The sequence below is a fragment of the Panulirus ornatus genome, chromosome 43 (assembly GCF_036320965.1).
Source record: "Panulirus ornatus isolate Po-2019 chromosome 43, ASM3632096v1, whole genome shotgun sequence".
Taxonomy (NCBI): Eukaryota; Metazoa; Arthropoda; class Malacostraca; order Decapoda; family Palinuridae; genus Panulirus; species Panulirus ornatus.
In genome coordinates this window covers 7,080,428-7,101,809 of record NC_092266.1, presented here as the reverse complement: position 1 = coordinate 7,101,809, position 21,382 = coordinate 7,080,428, and the positions used below count along the sequence as shown (strand labels likewise).

Below are 21,382 nucleotides of genomic sequence, written 5' to 3'. Positions count from 1 at the left end.
GTGGGTTGGGCCATTCTTTCGTTTGTTTCCTTGCGTTACCTCGCTAACGCAGGAGACAGCGACAAAGTATAATAAAATATAAATAAATAATAGTAATTTAGAAAAATAGAAAATATATCTCAAACACAGCACCATGCATATTTCATATCGCACTTGTTTTTGGTAATGTGGGGTATATTCACTTTGTTTCAATCTCATTCTGCTTCAAGCTGTCATGCGGTCAGGATATATACAGAATAGTGACTTTAGTATTTATTAAATTTGCAATCCTTTCAGTTCAAAATGGCATCAAGTGATAGAGGAGTTAAAAGAATGCATGTGAACTATATATTTTATTGCTGTGTACCATATATTGTATTGAAAAGAAGCCCATAGGTTACATTCAATTTTGATGGACTTTTGGCATTAATGGACACCCCGTCCTTCCGAGTAATCTGTTAAATCGAGGGTTTACTGTAATAGGAGTATCAGGGGTGGAGGAATGTTAGAGTTATCCAAGATAGAGTTAAATGAGAAAAGAGAACTAATGAGAATTGCTTAGTTTAAGGGAGAGATGGCTATAGTATAGTCAGAATGGAAAAGTGAAGGAAAGGTAGAACAACAGAAGTTCTTAGTGATGCCCTTAGCTAAAGACTGGAAAGACCAATCAGTGGATGAAGAGAAAAGTGTATAACTCTTTGAATAAATGAATACTTTTCTTCACAGATAACGTACTTGCAATGATTATGGCAGTTATAAGTACTGGATGGGAGTTGGAGGATGGAGACTTTTTCCAAGTCTAATATGTCTGATCCCTTGCCTGAATGGCCTCAGAACAGGAATGATTGAACCATGGAAGAGATCATCTTGGAGAAAGAGGGGATAAATGCTCCCATTTGACAAAAGTAACATCTGCTGTGTCTTTGTTAGAAACAGAAGTATCCAAGGAAAGTCAGAAAAGAATTTGTTAAGGTATTCCAGTCAGCTTTGTGAAGGTACCAATATTTACATTTAGAAGAGGCTGCTGAAGGGGGTAGTGAGGTGCCATTAAAATAGGTACATTTATGAGAGTGTGGTCAGATGAACCTAATGGGGCAAAATTGTGTAGCTATAAGGCAAGGATCAGAGGCCAAAAATAGATGCAGAATATTCGGAGAGTAGTCATACCAGTCAGGACTATGGGTTAGGTGGGTGATAATTTCCTCTGGGTCATTGAGAATGAAGAAAGTGAGGATTTTAATCCCCTCACCATCCTTATTGGAGGAATTCAACCATCCCCTATGGTGACAGTTGAAATCCCCTAGGTAGAGGATGCTGTAGGCACAGTAAAGGAAAAGCATGGTAGTTAGGAGAAAGATTTTGTGCCAGATAACACCAAAGATCGGGTACTTAGGATACTAAAGGCATGCAACGTGTGTGTTGATGCTGGAATGAGCACTGACTCCACCTTTGAACCAGAACAGTGTGGATTTTTTTTTTAAGGCTCCAGTTATGGACAAAAGTCCACATCAAGGCTGGGCCCTAATTGAAATATAAAGAGAATTATGAAAGGGTAAAGTAAAAGACAAGGGAAAGTATTTATGAATTTTGGAGAAAGTGGAGAACTGTCTTTTGATATGTGCAAGGTCATAGTTATGAGGAAAGATATGAGAAGGTAGAGAGTTCCAAAGCTTCGATGTGTAGGGAAAGAAGTTGATGGCCACACAATAATCATGTGATGCAGCAGCTTGCCGAGTATTGCTTGGTCCAGTTTGTGGTGTAGGCACACAAGCAGACAGCTCTTGGGAGCAAAAACCAAAGTAATACCAATAGAAGAGGGAAAGTTAACCAAAGTTGTGGCATAGGGCAAGGGGGTCAAGTTTGGAAGTTAGCCGGGACTGTTTATAAGTCAGACCACTTTCACCTCAACTCTGTCAAGTAAGGATGCAGAGCTAGAACCACCTCAATGTGAGAGCAGTACTTCATACAAGGACGAATTATTCCCTTGTATAAACAGAGCAACAATTTAGAAGAGAAGTTTTGACCTGTAAACAGGACACAGTTTCTTAGAAGCAGACTTATCTATTCCTGTTATGTGGGGTTTCCAAGAAAGAGTGGATGTTACAGCAATACCAAGTGCATTAATTGAGTCAAGAGGTGGAATTACAGAACCATTGAAGGGGAGACGAAAGTTATGAGTCTTTGATAGAGAGATGGGTAGAAACTGGGCCTTGGAGGCATTAAACTTTACAAGATTTTGTGTACCCCACTGGGATATCCTGTCCAAGTCTGAGTTTATTGAGGGAGCTTTGTCTGGACGAGTTGGATATTAGAACATCAGTAGACAATTGTGTCTCAGAGAAAAGTAAGATATTAGACAGATGGTGCTCAATTCAAGGAAGGTTACTAGAGAGACCAGGAATTTGGTATTGTGAATATAGAAAAAAAAAGGTCAATCAGAGAGGGAAAGGCTGTGGGAAGGGCCAGTACTACCACTGTCTGAGCCCTCCCTCTCTTTGGTGGTAGAGTCAGGTGGGAACGCAGAGATTCTTAGCCACCCCATGATGCCTAGGACTAGGGGCTATAGGTTTGTTTTATCATGATAATATTTGAAATCGATTGTACAGACAGTAGATGGCAAAAGAACTTAAGTGAAGAAAATAAGTGACGTTTGAGTAAGTTTACAGTTCTTGAAAGGGGAACATGGCCAGACTATCTGGAGGTCCTGTTTGATGTGACAGAAAGTTAGGTCAGCAGTTCTAACATGGAGGGTGTAACATGGTTCTGGGAGCCACTTTATTGCTCCTGAGTCAGGATGGTAGTACCACGGGTGGCTACGATGAGCATAATAGAATGAATGGATACATTGTTTGAAAGTAACAAAAATACCTATATTTAGTTTTATTTATAAAACTGTAAGTGTGGCCCCTGCATAGCATGGCAGGCTGTTATGGGTTCCTGTGCCCATCATTGTCTGTCTGTCACCTGACCATTGTCCAAAGTCACAATTTAACATGCAAGTTAACCTTGGTCATAACTTGAAAAAATTTGAGAAGGTACTCATGAACCTGTACCAGTTGTTTTGCAGCATGTAGATGTTGTATTGACAAAGGACCCATATCTTTAATATAAATTTGATTTGAGTTTTTGTAGGCTTGCTGTAAAATATTTTGACCTGGCTTGTAACTTGCCCTATAAAGTGGTTTAACCTAGCTTGTAACTTGAAGATAGCCAAGGAACCTAATACATATTTTTTTGATATTTTATAGATATTTCCATCAATTCTTAGATTACTCCCTTATCATCAATATGCCACACTGTAGAAAACAAAAGGACTCTTTGGAATATCCTTCCAGTTTTCAAATCATTATTCAGGTTATTATTTTTTACTTTATTATACTTTGTCACTGTCTCCCATGTCAGCAAGGTAGCGCAACGAAACAGACGAAAGAATGGCCCAACTCACCCACATACACATCCATACATGCACATATACATACCTATACATTTCAGCATATATATATATTTTTTATTTTTTATTTTATTTTGCTTTGTCGCTGTCTCCCGCGTTTGCGAGGTAGCGCAAAGAAACTGACGAAAGAAATGGCCCAACCCACCCCATACACATGTATATACATACACGTCCACACACGCAAATATACATACTTATAGATCTCAATGTACACATATATATACACACACAGACACATACATATATACCCATGCACACAATTCACACTGTCTGCCTTTATTCATTCCCATCGCCACCTCGCCACACATGGAATACCATCCCCTCCCCCCTCATGTGTGCGAGGTAGCGCTAGGAAAAGACAACAAAGGCCCCATTTGTTCACACTCAGTCTCTAGCTGTCATGCAATAATGCCCGAAACCACAGCTCCCTTTCCACATCCAGGCCCCACAGAACTTTCCATGGTTTACCACAGACGCTTCACATGCCCTGATTCAATCCACTGACAGCACGTCAACCCCGGTATACCACATTGATCCAATTCACTCTATTCCTTGCCCACCTTTCACCCTCTTGCATGTTCAGGCCCCGATCACTCAAAATCTTTTTCACTCCATCTTTCCACCTCCAATTTGGTCTCCCACTTCTCCTCGTTCCCTCCACCTCCGACACATATATCCTCTTGGTCAATCTTTCCTCACTCATTCTCTCCATGTACCCAAACCATTTCAAAACACCCTCTTCTGCTCTCTCAATCACGCTCTTTTTATTTCCACACATCTCTCTTACCCTTACGTTACTTACTCGATCAAACCACCTCACACCACACATTGTCCTCAAACATCTCATTTCCAGCACATCCATCCTCCTGCGCACAACTCTATCCATAGCCCACGCCTCGCAACCATACAACATTGTTGGAACCACTATTCCTTCAAACATACCCATTTTTGCTTTCCGAGATAATGTTCTCGACTTCCACACATTCTTCAAGGCTCCCAGGATTTTCGCCCCCTCCCCCACCCTATGATCCACTTCTGCTTCCATGGTTCCATCCGCTGCCAAATCCACTCCCAGATACCTGAAACAATTCACTTCCAGTTTTTCTCCATTCAAACTTACCTCCCAATTGACTTGTTCCTCAACCCTACTGTACCTAATAACCTTGCTCTTATTCACATTTACTCTCAGCTTTCTTCTTTCACTCACTTTACCAAACTCAGTCACCAGCTTCTACAGTTTCTTACACGAATCAGCCACCAGCGCTATATCATCAGCAAACAACAACTGACTCACTTCCCAAGCTCTCTCATCCCCAACAGACTTCATACTTGCCCCTCTTTCCAAAACTCTTGCATTTACCTCCCTAACAACCCCATCCATAAACAAATTAAACAACCATGGAGACATCACGCACCCCTGCCGCAAACCTACATTCACTGAGAACCAATCACTTTCCTCTCTTCGTACACGTACACATGCCTTACATCCTCGATAAAAACTTTTCACTGCTTCTAACAACTTGCCTCCCACACCATATATTCTTAATACCTTCCACAGAGCATCTCTATCAACTCTATCATATGCCTTCTCCAGATCCATAAATGCTACATACAAATCCATTTGCTTTTCTAAGTATTTCTCACATACATTCTTCAAAGCAAACACCTGATCCACACATCCTCTACCACTTCTGAAACCACACTGCTCTTCCCCAATCTGATGCTCTGTACATGCCTTCACCCTCTCAATCAATACCCTCCCATATAATTTACCAGGAATACACAACAAACTTATACCTCTGTAATTTGAGCACTCACTCTTATCCCCTTTGCCTTTGTACAATGGCACTATGCACGCATTCCGCCAATCCTCAGGCACCTCACCATGAGTCATACATACATTAAATAACCTTACCAACCTGTCAACAATACAGTCACCCCCTTTTTTAATAGATTCCACTGCAATACCATCCAAACCTGCTGCCTTGCCGGCTTTCATCTCCCGCAAAGCTTTTACTACCTCTTTTCTGTTTACCAAATCATTTTCCCTAACCCTCTCACTTTGCACACCACCTCGACCAAAACACCCTATATCTGCCACTCTATCATCAAACACATTCAACAAACCGTCAAAATACTCATTCCATCTCCTCACATCACCACTACTTGTTATCACCTCCCCATTTGCGCCCTTCACTGAAGTTCCCATTTGCTCCCTTGTCTTACGCACCTTATTTATCTCCTTCCAGAACATCTTTTTATTCTCCCTAAAATTTGATGATACTCTCTCACCCCAACTCTCATTTGCCCTCTTTTTCACCTCTTGCACCTTTCTCTTGACCTCCTGTCTCTTTCTTTTATACATCTCCCACTCAATTGCATTTTTTCCCTGCAAAAATCGTCCAAATGCCTCTCTCTTCTCTTTCACTAATAATCTTACTTCTTCATCCCACCACTCACTACCCTTTCTAATCAACCCACCTCCCACGCTTCTCATGCCACAGGCATCTTTTGCGCAATCCATCACTGATTCCCTAAATACATCCCATTCCTCCCCCACCCCCCTTACTTCCATTGTTCTCACCTTTTTCCATTCTGTACTCAGTCTCTCCTGGTACTTCCTCACACAAGTCTCCTTCCCAAGCTCACTTACTCTCACCACCCTCTTCACCCCAACATTCACTCTTCTTTTCTGAAAACCCATACAAATCTTCACCTTATCCTCCACAAGATAATGATCAGACATCCCTCCAGTTGCACCTCTCAGCACATTAACATCCAAAAGTCTCTCTTTCGCGCACCTGTCAATTAACACGTAATCCAATAACGCTCTCTGGCCATCTCTCCTACTTACATACGTATACTTATGTATATCTTGCTTTTTAAACCAGGTATTCCCAGTCACCAGTCCTTTTTCAGCACATAAATCTACAAGCTTTTCACCATTTCGATTACCAAACTCAGTCACCAGCTTCTGCAGTTTCTCACATGAATCAGCCACCAGTGCTGTATCATCAGCGAACAACAACTGACTCACTCCCCAAGCTCTCTCATCCACAAGAGACTGCATACTTGCCCCTCTCTCCAAAGCTCTTGAATTCACCTCCCTAATAACCCCATCTGTAAACAAATTAAACAACCATGGAGACATCATGCACCCCTGCCGCAAACCGACATTCACTCAGACCCAATCACTTTCCTCTCTTCCCACTCGCACACATGCCTTACATCCTCAATAAAAACTTTTCACTGCTTCTAACAACTTGCCTCCCACACCATATGCTCTTGATACCTTTCACAGAGCATCTCTATCAACTCTAACATATCCCTTCTCCAGATCCATAAATGCTACATACAAATCCATTTGCTTTAAGTATTTCTCACATACATTCTTCAAAGCAAACACCTGATCCACACATCCTCTACCACTTCTGAAACCACAATGCTCTTCCCCAATCTGATGCTATGTACATGCCTTCACCCACTCAATCAATACCCTCCCATATGATTTCCCAGGAATACTCAACAAGCTCATACCTCTCTAATTTGAGCACTCACCTTTATCCCCTTTGCCTTTGTACATTGCACTATGCATGCATTCCGCCAATCCTCAGGCACCTCACCATGAGTCATACATGCATTAGATATCCTTACCAACCAGACAACAACACAATCACCCCCTTTTTTAATAAATTCCCCTACAATACCATCTAAACCCGCTGCCATGCCGGCTTTCATCTTCCGCAAAGCTTTTACTACCTTTTCTCTGTTTACCAAATCATTCTCCCTAACCCTCTCACTTCGCACACCACCTTGTCCAAAACACTCTATATCTGCCACTTTATTATCTAACATATTCAACAAACCTTCAAAATACTCACTCCATCTCCTTCTCAGATCACCACTACTTGTTATCACCTCCCCATTAGCCCCCTTCACTGATGTTCCCATTTGTTTCCTTGTTCTACGCACTTTATTTACCTCCTTTCAAAACATCTTTTTATTCTTCCTAAAATTTAATGAGACTCTCTCACCCCAACTCTCATTTGCCCTCTTGCACGTTTCTCTTGACCTCCTGCCCCTTTCTTTTAAACATCTCCCAGTCATTTTCACTATTTCCCAACAAAACTCGTCCAAAAGCCTCTCTCTTCTCTTTCACTAATAATCTTACTTCTTCATCCCACCACTCATTACCCTTTCTAATCTGCCCACCTCCCACACTTCTCATGCCACAAGCATCTTTTGCACGAGCCATTACTGCTTCCCTAAATACATCCCATTCTTCCCCCATTCCCCTTACATCGTTTGCTCTCACCTTTTTCCATTCTGCACTCAGTCTCTCCTGGTACTTCCTCACCCAATTCTCCTTCCCAAGCTTACTTACTTTCACCACTCTCTTCACCCCAACATTCTCTCTTCTTTTCTGAAAACCTCTACAAAGCTTCACCTTCGCCTCCACAAGATAAAGATCAGACAACCCTCCAGTTGCACCTCTCAGCACATTAACATCCAAAAGTCTCTCTTTTGCACATGTATCAATTAACATGTAATCCAATAATGCTCTCTGGCCATCTCTCTTACTTACGTATGTATACGTATGTATATATATATATTATGTATTTTGCTTTGTCGCTGTCTCCTGCGTCTGTGAGGTAGTGCAAGGAAACATGAAAGAAATGGCCCAACCCACCCCCATACACATGTATATACATACACGTCCACACATGCAAATATACATACCTATACATCTCAATGTACACATATATATACACACACAGACATATACATATATACACATGTACATAATTCATACTGTCTGCCTTTATTTATTCCCATCGCCACCTCGCCACACATGGAATAACATCCCCCTCCCCCCTCATGTGTGCGAGGTAGCACTAGGAAAAGACAACAAAGGCCCCATTCGTTCACACTCAGTCTCTAGCTGTCATGTAATAATGCCCGAAACCACAGCTCCCTTTCCACATCCAGGCCCCACAGAACTTTCCATGGTTAACCCCAGACACTTCACATGCCCTGGTTCAATCCATTGATAGCACGTCGACCCTGGTATACCACATCGATCCAATTCACTCTATTTCTTGCCCGCGTTTCCCCCTCCTGCATGTTCAGGCCCCGATCAATCAAAATCTTTTTCACTCCATCTTTCCACCTCCAGTTTGGTCTCCCACTTCTCCTCATTCCCTCCACCTCCGACACATATATCCTCTTGGTCAATCTTTCCTCACTCATTCTCTCCATGTGCCCAAACCATTTCAAAACACCCTCTTCTGCTCTCTCAACCACGCTCTTTTTATTTCCACACATCTCTCTTACCCTTACATTACTTACTCGATCAAACCACCTCAAACCACTTAGAAAAGCAAATGTATTTGTATGTAGCATTTATGGATCTGGCCAGAAGGCATATGATAGAGTTGATAGAGATGCTCCGTGGAAGGTACTAAGAATATATGGTGTGGGAGGCAAATTGTTAGAAGCAGTGAAAAGTTTTTATCGAGGATGTAAGGCATGTGTACGTGTAGGAAGAGAGGAAAGTGATTGATTCTCAATGAATGTAGGTTTGCGGCAGGGGTGTGTGATGTCTCCATGGTTGTTTAATTTGTTTATGGATGGGGTTGTTAGGGAGGTGAATGCAAGAGTTTTGGAAAGAGGGGCAAGTATGCAGTCTGTTGGGGATGAGAGAGCTTGGGAAGTGTCAGTTGTTGTTCGCTGATGATTCAGTGCTGGTGGCTGATTCATGTGAGAAACTGCAGAAGCTGGTGACTGAGTTTGGTAAAGTGTGTGAAATAAGAAAGTTAAGAGTAAATGTGAATAAGAGCAAGGTTATTAGGTATAGTAGGGTTGAGGGTCAAGTAAATTGGGAGGTAAGTTTGAATGGAGAAAAACTGGAGGAAGTAAAGTGTTTTAGATATCTGGGGGTGGATTTGGCAGCGGATGGAACCATGGAAGCTGAAGTGAATGATAGGGTTGGGGAGGGGGCGAAAATCCTGGGAGCCTTGAAGAATGTTTGGAAGTCGAGAACATTATCTCGGAAAGCAAAAATGGGTATGTTTGAAGGAATAGTGGTTCCAACAATGTTGTATGGTTGTGAGGCATGGGCTATGGATAGAGTTGTGGCAGGAGGGTGGATGTGCTGGAAATGAGATATTTGAGGACTTATGTATATCTCTCTTTTTAAACCAGGTATTCCCAATCACCAGTCCTTTTTCAGCACACAAATCTACAAGCTCTTCACTGTTTCATTTACAACACTGAACACCCCATGTACACCAATTATTCCCTCAACTGCCACATACTCACCTTTGCATTCAAATCACCCATCACTATAACCCTGTCTCATGCATCAAAACTACTAACACTTTCTCTCAGCTGCTCCCAAAATACTTGCCTCATGATCTTTCTTCTCATGCCCAGGTGCATATGCACTAGTATTCACCCATCGCTCTCCATCCACTTTCAGTTTGACCCATATCAATCTAAAGTTTACTTTTTTACGCTCTGTCACATACTCCCACCACTCCTGTTTCAGGAGTAGTGCTACTCCTTCCCTTGCTCTTGTCCTCTCACCAACCCCTGACTTTACTACCAAAATATTCCCAAACCACTCTTCCCCTTTACCCTTGAGCTTTGTTTCACTCAGAGCCAAAACATCCAGGCTCCTTTCCTCAAACATACTACCTTTCTCTCATTTTTTGTCATCTTGGTTACATCCACACACATTTAGATACCCCAATCTAAGCCTTTGAGGAGGATGAGCACTCACCGCGTGACTCCTTCTTCTGTTTCCCCTTTTAGAAAGTTGAAATGCAAGGAGGGGAGGGTTTCTAGCCCCCACTCCCATCCCCTTTAGTCGCCTTCTACAACACATGAGGAATGCGTGGGAAGTATTCTTTCTCCCCTATCCCCAGGGGATATATTAAACATTTATATAAAGGACCTAACTCAGGCGGAATCCAAAACAGAGCTATATGTTGTCCTTTTATACTTGCACTGCTGGAAAACAACTATTTAAGGTTCCTTGAGCATATTATTTAGACATTTTTAGTTATTACCAAGGTTAATTTGTAGTATAACAGTTTCAGTGCTACAGGAATAATTCATTGCTTATGTAGTAGGAAGCTCTTGGTATCAATCTATGCATGTAATCTCCCATTACAAGTTGAATTCCATTTGCACTGTAGTTCTTTTGGCTGATGATAAAGACTACCTAAGCAAGGGATGCATTAATGGTTTGCTGGGAGGCCTTAATGACCCACTAGTGACCTCAGAAGGTGGTTGTGCTTATTTTCAAGGGGCTTGCCTTGTCTCATGCCCAACACTGCCCAAGTGCCCTTTGCCACTCCCCTGCTTCCTGTAATTTAATTTGGCAAGTCCAGTAAATAATGAGCTTTTCCTGTACTAGGTATGCTAAACATTTAATTCACAATGAAAAACTGGTATTGGTAGTTTTTGTGCACCTGATCAGAGGAATAAAAAACTTACAACTTATTTTTCACGCATAAGATTGGTCAGTCTGGTAAGTAATATATTTTCCCAAGTTAGGAATGGTCAGGAATGGTCAAGTCTTCATTCATAAGAAAATGTATTAATTTTTACATTATCTTAACTTTTTCATGTATAGTAAAAAGATAACATGTCAATTTTTGTTACACATGGGGCAGTTCGAATATTGGTTGCACTCTGAAGGGGTTCAAGTGTGACTTGTGTTACCGGGATGCCATGTCATGCAGGTAACAAAAAAAAAATGTATATATTTATGTTCCTTGGCCAAAGATGGAATTTTTGTAAAGTTGTGAGCCTGGTTTTGTTCTAGTTTAAAACCAAACTAGAGTTATGGGTCTTATGCCAGAAGTTTTTTATATGTTGGGAAATGACTGTATAAAGTACCACGGCCAAAAGGTATGTTACAGGTTGAGCTTTTTCATAGAAGACATAGAGGACATAACTTTACAAGTACAGATTAAAGTTTGACTCCCATTGATGGATGAGCAAATGACAGTGGTTGGAAGGATACATTCATGGTGACGAACAAAGCAATCCCAAAGTATCACCAGTGATATATGGGACACACAAGAACTACCACACAAGAGAAACAGTTGCTCTCTAATTGCACAGGGGAAGTTTAATCTCTCATAGTGGGAAGAAAACGCATTTGCTTCCAGAAGTAACTTTTGAATCAGGGAATTTATATAAGGAAAAGCAGAAGAAAGACTAAAGAATGAAATAGAATTATAAGATCCTTGAATTAATATTGTTTTTCATATTACTAAGAATTTTTGTATTCTATTATTAGGTTTAGGAGGATGAGGAATTCCATCATTTGAAACCTCATCAACTTTGGTGTTATCATGAGCAACAGGATGGAGCAGATCTGCATCCTAAAAAAAAATTCTCGTACATTTTATGTCCCATTTCTTATGTGGAGAACTCTCATTCAGCCTCAGGTTCATCTGATTCTCTCTGTCATGCTTACATATTTTGATTGTTGGTGAAACTTATTCATCTGGAAAGCCTTGTGTTAGGACCATCAAATTACAGTCTCTGTTGCTTATAACTTGATGAGGTTTATGTGGCTTATTGTTGAGGAGGAGGTGACCACTGTGTTAAGGAGCTTTGCATCCTATTTTCTGAAGTCTGTGCTGGCATTAGCTTAAACAGGCTTTAAGGCATGTGTATCCATGGTTCACACTTTGATTACGTGCAGAAAAAAATCTCTTGAAATACAAAAAAACATACTTTGGCTGTGCACTGTATCTTGTTCATAGGATAAGGAAGGTAATTTCCTTACAGATGTTACTCACAGAATATAGACAGTCTCAAAGTCAACTCTAGAAGGAAATGTACAGGTAACCTTAATTTAGCATGGTATAATAGATGTATTTCTGGAATGTACAGTATTTAAACACGCTAAGCAAAAAACAATTTTCCATAGGAGTACTGTACCTCTAATAATGCTGGGATGTGTTCCAGGTCCAAAATTTCCTGGACACAGAAAGCCATAAAATGTGCTTTATGGTATTGATTGCATAAACACACATTAAAGAAGTGTACAAAACATTATATAAACATGAAAGTAAAATGTTATGTAAATAAAGATATTAGATTTAAATCAAAACTCTTCAGAGACTTGGGAGACTCTCACAGCAAAGTTGACATTTGCTTTGGATACAGTAGCATTATCATAACCAGTGAGGTAAGAGGTACTTCTACTGTGAAAAGTAAAAAAGAAGCTTGAAGAGGGAAAAGTTAACTTTCAGTACCTTGAGGGGACACTCTAGTTTTACTAGAGTATCTAAGTCTCGCCCTCACCTTGCCTTCTCATGGTGACCTTGTTAGTAGACCCCATAGGGATGGAACTAAAGGGGTAGGCATTGCCCAATTCTATCAGGGCAATCCTTTTCAGTTTAGAAAGATGATTGAAGTGTGCTGTCACTTTTTAGTGTTTTGACAATTTTGGAGCCTCCTCCCCTGGAAACACTGTGCTTGAGTTGCCCTCTGTCAGCACCCTGCCAAGGGTGAGGCACAAAAGGGTAAGAAGTGGCACTGGAGTCTACCAGCGATTGAGGGTGATGGTGCTGAATGTGAATGGGATGACTGGTGAGAGTTAAAGGAGGAAGCCTATGGAGAGGTTTAAAAGTTTGAACTTGGATGCTCTCGGGATTTGGGAAACCCATATCCTTGGATAGGGTGTGTGAAGTGAAAATGAAAATGATGAGTGCAAGATATGGAAGAAGCTGTGGTATGGATGGGAATGAATGAAAATTTTCAGGGAAGAGGAAAGAAGGATATGCAATTTTATTATCACCAACAGTGTGGGAGGGTGTTGCAGAGTTTGGATGGAATGGATCAAGAATAGTGCATGTGAAAGGGAAGATTGGGATTGTGAAGTATGCATAGGTATGTGATATGTGCCTGCGAATATGAAGACTGTACAAGGTAAGGATGAAATGTAGCTTTTCTGGAAAAATTTGAATATGTAAATGGTTTAGAGAATGAGTAAAACATGGTTGTATTGGGTGATGCATAGGAATGTGATATGCACCAGTGAATATGATGACTGTACAAGGTAAGGATGAAATTTAGATTTTCTGGAGAAATTTGAATATGTTTAGAGAATGAGATAAACATGGTTGTATTGGGTGATATGAATGTGAAAGTAGGATGTAATGAAATTGGTAAGATAGTTGATAAATGGGAAGTGCTTGGAGTAAATGAGAATGAAAGTTATCTTGTGGATATTTGTGCTGAGAGGGGTTTCATCCTTGCAAACCCTTTGTTTCACCATTTGAGTCACAGATATACCTGGATGATTAATGATGGAAGAGAAGAGCAAAAGGCTTTTATTGACTATATGGCAGTGGATGAAAGATTGAGAAAGGCCATGCTAGATGCTAGAGTTGTGAGAGGACTCTTTGGAGACTGACCCTTTTGCAGTTTTTATGGGAATGAGGATCCGGGAGAAATGGAGGTATGATGTAAGGAAAAATGGAGAGGTAGAAGGGTTGGCAAGTGTGAAGATAAATCAGAAAAAATGTAGGGAGGAGTATGAAGGGAAGGTAACTGAAAGCTTAGATGGAAGTGCAGCAAATGTAGGATGCAGTCTTGTGTGAATGAGGTGTTTAAAATGTTTAGGAAATACTATTAAAGGTTGTAAAATTAAAAGTTGTGTACAAGGTCCTGAGATATAGGAATAGAATAGGCAATGCATGGGGACAGAAGTGACGAGAAATGTTGTGGAAGAGAAGAAAAAGGCATATGGTAGATCGCTCATTAGGAATGTACCAGTGGAAGTCCAGCAAAGGAGGAGGGAGGAATATGAAATATGCAAGCAGAATGTAAAGAAGCTGATAGAGGAAAGCAAAGAAAGAGTAGATGAAGATTTTGGAAGAAAGTTAAGTGGAAAGTTTTAGGATAATAAGAAACTATAACAGAAGGAGGTGAAAAAGGAAAGAGGTGGATGTAAGACTGGAAATGTTAATGTGAGAAATAAGGAAGGAGAGTTGCTGAATCAAACGAAGGAAGTGAAAGGAAGATAGAATGAGTATTTTGAAGAAGTGATGAATGTGGGAGAAGGGGTGGCAGCAGTTGTTACATGCATGGGTATTGAGGATGGAGGGAAGAGGATACAAATGCAAAGGCCAAAAGCAAAAAGGAAGGTAAGGGCAATAATGGGGCTGAAGGTGAGAAAGGCAACTGGAGTGGATGGGATTATGGCTGAAATGATGAAGTATGGAGGAGAAAGTGTGATATATAAAATGTAGCTTGGAAACAAGGTTGCCTGAGAATTGGGTGAAAGCTATTATTGTTCCTTTGTTCAGAGGAAAAGGTGCTAAGGATGAGTATAGCAATTACAGGGGAATAAGTCTGTTAATTATACAAGAAATTTGTATGCAAGGATGCCAATTGGTAGAGTGATGAAAGTGATTAAATGCGGAATAAGTGAAGAGCAAGGGTGTTTTAGGAAAGCTTGAGAATGTGTGGATCAGATTTTTGTAGTAAAGATGACTGTGGAAAAGTATTTAGTGAAACGTAAGAAGTTGTATGCAACTTTTATGGATCTGGAGAAAGTATATGACAGAGTCAAGTGGAATCCTTTAAGGGATATGTTAAGGATATATGGTGTGTATGCAAATGCCTAATCACTTTCATCATTGGATGTATACATCAGTGGCTTTTGCTGGTTGAAAGAGGATTGCCTTTGCAATTCTTTGGAGTTAATGTTGAACTTTTCTTAAATTTAGCTAGTGAAATATGCACAGTAGGCATCTGCCTGTCCTTGTATATTGCATGATAGCATTCAGTTGAATGATTCAAATCCCAGTATACACTGGAACTTTGATTTACTAAAGGGTGTATTTATGAAATAATTAACTGCAACTCATGCAGTATGCTGAGCACCTTCCCACATCTCTTGGTTGTTAAATGATGAGTGATAAATTCTTCACTGTCTTTCTCATACTCCATTATATCCCTTGAAGCTGCTTTCATCCTCCTTAGCATAGGCAGATCTTTATTGGTAAGAGTTTTATTGTGATCGTCGAGCAATGAAATGAACTGAGCGTTTTGCTTGGGGTGCCACTTAGTCAGTGCATTCTACTACACGAGCTAGATTTTCAACTCAAAACAGGTGATACTGTGGTATTCTGTGAGTGTCATTCATTATTCTGTGAATGTCCGTCATATGTAACTGAAAGCATATCAACTGATTTATATTGCTTTTTCTCCACAGCTGAATACAGATCAAAGTCAACAAATTTTTTATTAGATTTTGTTTAAAATGTTTATAGATTGTTGCCATAATGCTGAGGGCAAAGAAAATTTCACTGCATGAAAGTGAAAATTGCTAGATCTAGCAACAAAATCATAAAATTGGCAGCCATTTTTTGTGGCAGCTATGCAGAAGACAGATGTGGAGGAGACCTTTACCTAACAGGGCTCAGAATCAGAATTTGGAGTTTTTCTCTTGTATCTGTCTCAAAACTGTGCTAAACTAAAGATTGCTAGTGCATTTGACTGCTAAGCAAAAAAGTTCTTTAATGTGAAACCTGGGTTAAAATGAAAGCACACTATTTCCAAGGGTTGCATGAATTTCATAACTTTGTTGCCTATAACAAAATTCTCCCTTAACTTTGCATCATACTTTCTTGGATTGCCTTTTCCTTTTACTCTTTTGACAGATGACAGTGATTTCATTCTGAACATATACTGGGATTTACCCTGCTATCACTGCAATCATTCAGTTGCATTGGACATTACCTTCCTTCCATGCTTTCAATTGAAATATTACTTGAAAGCACTTGTGGTGCCTTATCACTCTAGTGTATTTTGATTACAGCAACAGTTAGATATACTGAAATCAATTATAATTTTTACAGTATGCGGTATTGTTGGAAAACCAAATACAGTATGTTTTTTTCCCATATCATCAAATTATTTTTCATTTACCATGATTATGGAAGTATTTCATCCCAAAAATGTTTCCCTCCACACAGTGAAAAGCTGTTGTTGCATAGGGAGTGTTCTAAATGGCAGTCAGAGGCCAATGAACTACGGTCGAGATTAGATGATGTTCGAGCTTCTCGTCAGGAAGCAGTAAAAGAGCTGGTATCTCTCCGCACTCAACATCAGAAGGAGGTGCAGTGTTTGCAGCTTGAAATGTTAGATGAGGCATCCTCTAGGGAATGTATAGACCGCAGGTGAGTAACCTTATATTTGAGGCTGGAAGAAATTAATATGGGAAAAGGATAATCACTACCTCTGTGTGATATGCAGACACAACATTAGGAACCAGGGCTGACGTAAAGTTTTTGATGATTGAATCTTGTTTCTAAGGAGATGAGTATAGAGCTGATGCTAGAATATGGTTATACAATATAACTTTTCAGTAAGCTATCCTTTTTATAGACAATTTTTTTTTTCTGCTTACTGAACTTTTAGTTATTATGTTTTTCACAAAATGTATATTTTTTTTGTATCATTATTATGTTTGTATCTGTATTTTATATTCTGTCACAGTAAAACTGTTTCATGTAGATCATCTTCCAGATACATACTTCATCCTGACTCTCTTCTCAACTCTTTTCCTTACCTTGTCCTTTTTTATAACTCATTTCGGTTGTAATTCTAAGTAAGTTATTCTTCCTTTATGTCATTTCTTCAAGTGCCTTCATCATGTCATCACTCCATTATTTTATTTAGTTCTTCCTCCTGGTTCCATACATCCTCCAATAACCCCCCCAATTCATTATTTTGTCCACTCTTATAAGACCAAGTGCACTGCTCAAAAAGTCTTCCATATCTTTTTACATTCTACAAGCCTCTATGTTGGGAGAGACCTTGAGTTTCACTTGCACATTCTTAGATTTAGTGCATATGGAAACCTTCCCAATGCATTTGATTTATTTTACATCTTTCTTCATTGAAAGCGAACTATTGGCTTATGCCTAAAGCCTGTTATGGAGAAGGAAGCGTAGAAATGCATAAAGGAAGCAGTCAGACTACTTGACAATGGTCACCTCATCCTCAAACAACCAGCCACCAAAAGCTCACCAGTCATGAGCTAAATTGACATGAACCCTTTATTCAGGAGACACCCCATCCTTAGATCAAGCAATTAATTCCCCTTCCCCTACTTACTTCCCTAGGTGATGTCATGCCTTGCTGCTGGATTATCATTTGTGACTGTCAGTTAGGTGGATTGTTCTTACTCAACATTAGAGAAATCCTTGGTAAGTCATATGCAGTTATAATTGAGATAATATTCTTAACTTTGCTTTCAGGTTTTATAGTATCATTGTTCTTATTCGTATCAGGAAAGATTAAAATTTAAGGTGCATTAATTGTTGATTAAGTCTTATTACAACAACACTGAGTTGTGACTGATAGTTGTTTTACCTTTTTTAGGAAATGTGAGCTCCATTTCAGGTAAACCTTTTAGCAACCAGGTACAGTCGTTGTAATCTTTGTGTTTCTGGCTCATTTCTGTTTTTGGGTGATACAGTTATTCTTTATATGATTTGATTAATCCTTTCAGGACCTTGCAGTGCTAAATAAGATTCCACCCACAGATGTAGGAAAACTTGTAAAATTTGATGTAGTAAGCAAGTAAGTATCAGCCATTAAATCAACATTTGAATGTTAGCACAGTACAAAGGCATTTGAATCTTCACATGCCACTGCCAGTTAACCCAACATATTCTCACCAACGTCAGCTTGTGTTTCTCTCCCTCACTTAAATCTCTCGTGCCTCTTCAGGTAATATATTTAAATTTTCTTTTTACAGTCTCCTGACATGTCCATTTATAATGGCTAGCATCATCAGAGCTTCTCAAAATCTCATATAATTACATTGCATAGCAGGGTGAGACCCAGATTGGAGCAGGTGTGACCTCAAGTTAACTGAGTTTTGAGGTTTCTTCCATCGATAATTAGATGTGTAAGTGATGGCACATGTTCATGCTTTTAATGAGTAAGGGAAACCTTGACTCCTTCAATAGATGACTGTTGATTGTATGGTTAGTCTGGATTGAATACCCTTATACCCTGTGGTCTTGATTTTCTTTATTTTTTATTTTAATTTCTACCATCATTCACTCCAAGAGTTGTGTTTTGCCTACAGTTATATGAAAATTACCTTTGTTTACCTTTTGGATCTTGTTTCTCCTTGGGTCTCCTGACTTTGATGTCGTCTGGCTCAAAGTTTCGTTACCTTGTAACTTTATTGTTGCATTTTTTCATAACCCCCAAATACCTCCAGCTGTGTATATCCTTTTAACAATGAGACTTCCAACCATAACTTTTGTTGTGGCTCAACATCTCTAAAACTTTTAACAGGGTTTGGTATGAGTCTCTGCTCAATAAATTTCCATCCTTTGGTGTTTTTGCTTCACTATTTTCAAATTCATAGCTTCCTCTCTGCCAGTTCCATGGCAGTATTCCATCAGCAGTGTTGTCCCTTAAGGTTTTGTCCTATTGTCTAATCTCTTTCTTCTTGTTGTAAGTGATCATCTTTCTCCAGCCTCTAACCTTATTCACTCTGATGCTTTTAATTCCATTTTACATACTTCAACTCACCTTTCCTAGTTTTCCTCTCTTCTTTCTTTTAACACTTGTTCTCTTTCTTGTACTGAGCATATTTCCTCTCTGACCTTGGACCTGTACAGCATCTTGGAATAGGAAAGCTGTAACCTGGTTGGTTGAATTCAGTTGCATTAAAATAATGAAATTTTTCCTAATTTATCAGTTACAAAACACCTTAATTCAACCCTGTAGTAACATAATCATATTAGGTAAAGTAAAACCTGTTTTCCAAAATGTTTGGGGAATCAGCCATTTCGGATAAAAAATTTACTTGACCTTTTCTTTTTAAATACCACATTGAATAATTCAGGTATTTTCATACACCCTTCCCTCACTTTAGGTGGGGGTTGTTTTATGAAAACCTCACACAAAGAGAAATTGTATATGGTGAACCAGTAAACATACATAGAAAAATGGGGTGTGTGTGTACCACCTTTGTGGTCATCACTGGTAGATTCTTTGGTTATTTTCACGTTACATAGCTTCAGACATTGAATAAACTTATCTAGCCATCCTTTACTTGCTTGAAATGGCTCTGGCTCAGCTATATTGTCTTCTTTACATAAATGCACGTAAGTCTTCAGAGCTGAAGGTTTCATTATTAAGGCTGGTTAACAGGAGCATCTCTCCACACTCTCCATCAGTGGATTTCTAACTCTTATGGTTATCTTGCCAAACAGTGGAGTAGAATGAATCACAGCACTTCAGATTTCTTTGATTTCTTCCTTATTTTTTTGTATTGTGGATTTGCCCAGGTTGTAAGCATGCCCAAGCACTGATGCTTCCTCACCAGCATCAACACATCACAAGATTTTTAGCTTCGATTCAGAAGCCAGAGAGGTTTTCTTCCCTTTGACTGCTGGGTCTGGGGTAGAGAAAGATGTTGCTAGGTGTGTGGATGTCATATTACTGAACACAAGCACAGTGGGCAGCAGGAAAATTATATAAGCTGGTATATCCAAATTGCACAAGAAGCACTGCCCTGCTGGAGGAAACATGGCCAGCTCCACCCAGTACCCATACTTACTCCACCCGCCAACTGTTACAGAAGTTTTGGTGCAATTTCAATTGTGCTGATGCTCCCTTGCCAGCAGCAGCACATTGAAAGGTGTTTAGCATCGATTTCAAGGTCAGAGAGGTTCTCTTCCATTCAACTGCAGGTTCTGGTAGGTAAATATGTTGCTGGATGTTTGGATGCCATATGAACAAACACACACAGTTGGTTGCAGGAATATCACATTAGCAGGTATTCCCATATCACACAAGTAGCACAGATCCCCACACAATGGTAGCAATAGCAAGACTGAACATGTGGCTGGAACGAGGTGCATTCCACCCAGGACCCACACTTACTTCACCCGCCAGCCCTTATGGAAGTTTCAGTGCATTATCGACTACGCTGATGCTCCCTCGCCAACATCAGCTTGTCGAAAGATAGAATTCCATCTTTGTTTTTAAGATCAGAAAGGTTTCTTCCTCTTAACTGATGGTTCTGGGATAGATGTTTCTGGATATTTGGATGCCATATTAACAAACACAGCGAGTTGCAGGAAAATTGCATTAGCAGGTATACCCAAATCACACAGTTTGAACAGATCTGCACCCGATGGTAACTGCAAGACTGACCTTCTGGTGGGAACAAGGTTTAACTTACCTAAGAACCACACTTACTCCACCCACTAACCCCCACTGAAGTTTTGGCACACTTTCTACTGCACACATCTGTATGCTAGTGAATTTTTACAGCATAAAATTAGGGACTGGTAGAAGTAGGTTTCTCACATGATAGCAAAATCACAAATGGTGATCTCACATAAAGCGATGACTGGTCATTTCAAAATATTTTACCAATTTGTGAATATTTTACATAAACTGCTATTTTCTCTTTTTTTGTACATATTTACCATTTCCTGCATTAGAGGTTGTATCAAGAACAGATGACTGAGCCTTAGAGGGAAAAATCCTCACATGGCCCCCTTCTCTGTACCTTCTTTTGGAAAGTAAATCAGAAGGGAAGGATTTCCAGTCCCCAACTCCTATCCCTTTTTTTGTTGTTTTTTATGATATGTACTTGCTGCCTTCATCCATTCCCGTCGCCACCCCACCACACATGAAATGGCACTCCCTACCCCGACGCACGCGCAAGGTAGCACCAGGAAAAGACAACAAAGGCCACATTCGTTCACACTCAGTCTCCAGCTGTCATGTGTAATGCACTGAAACCACAGCTCCCTTTCCACATCCAGGCCCCACTAAACTTTCCATGGTTTACCCTAGACGCTTCACATGCCCTGGTTCGATCCATTGACAACACCAAAAAGGAGAAGAAAAGGCGGAAATAAAGAGGCTTTG

At 40.0% G+C, this 21,382-nt stretch overlaps 1 protein-coding gene across 5 annotated transcripts in view; it reads left to right on the top strand.

Annotated features, from left to right (window-relative positions):
• Positions 1 to 21,382, top strand: part of LOC139762294 (coiled-coil domain-containing protein 102A-like) — a 153,845-nt gene that overhangs the window by 70,399 nt on the left and 62,064 nt on the right. For 4 of the 5 annotated variants that reach the window (XR_011715685.1, XM_071686883.1, XM_071686884.1 and 1 more), the window contains exon 6: positions 16,444 to 16,647. The exons of the other annotated variant lie outside the window; for it this stretch is intronic. Coding sequence is in view for 3 of the 4 variants with exons in the window: in XM_071686883.1 (XP_071542984.1) it covers positions 16,444 to 16,647 (204 nt within the window). In the remaining variant the exon portion in view is untranslated. The remainder of the gene's footprint in view (positions 1 to 16,443; positions 16,648 to 21,382) is intronic. 5 annotated transcript variants of the gene reach the window in all.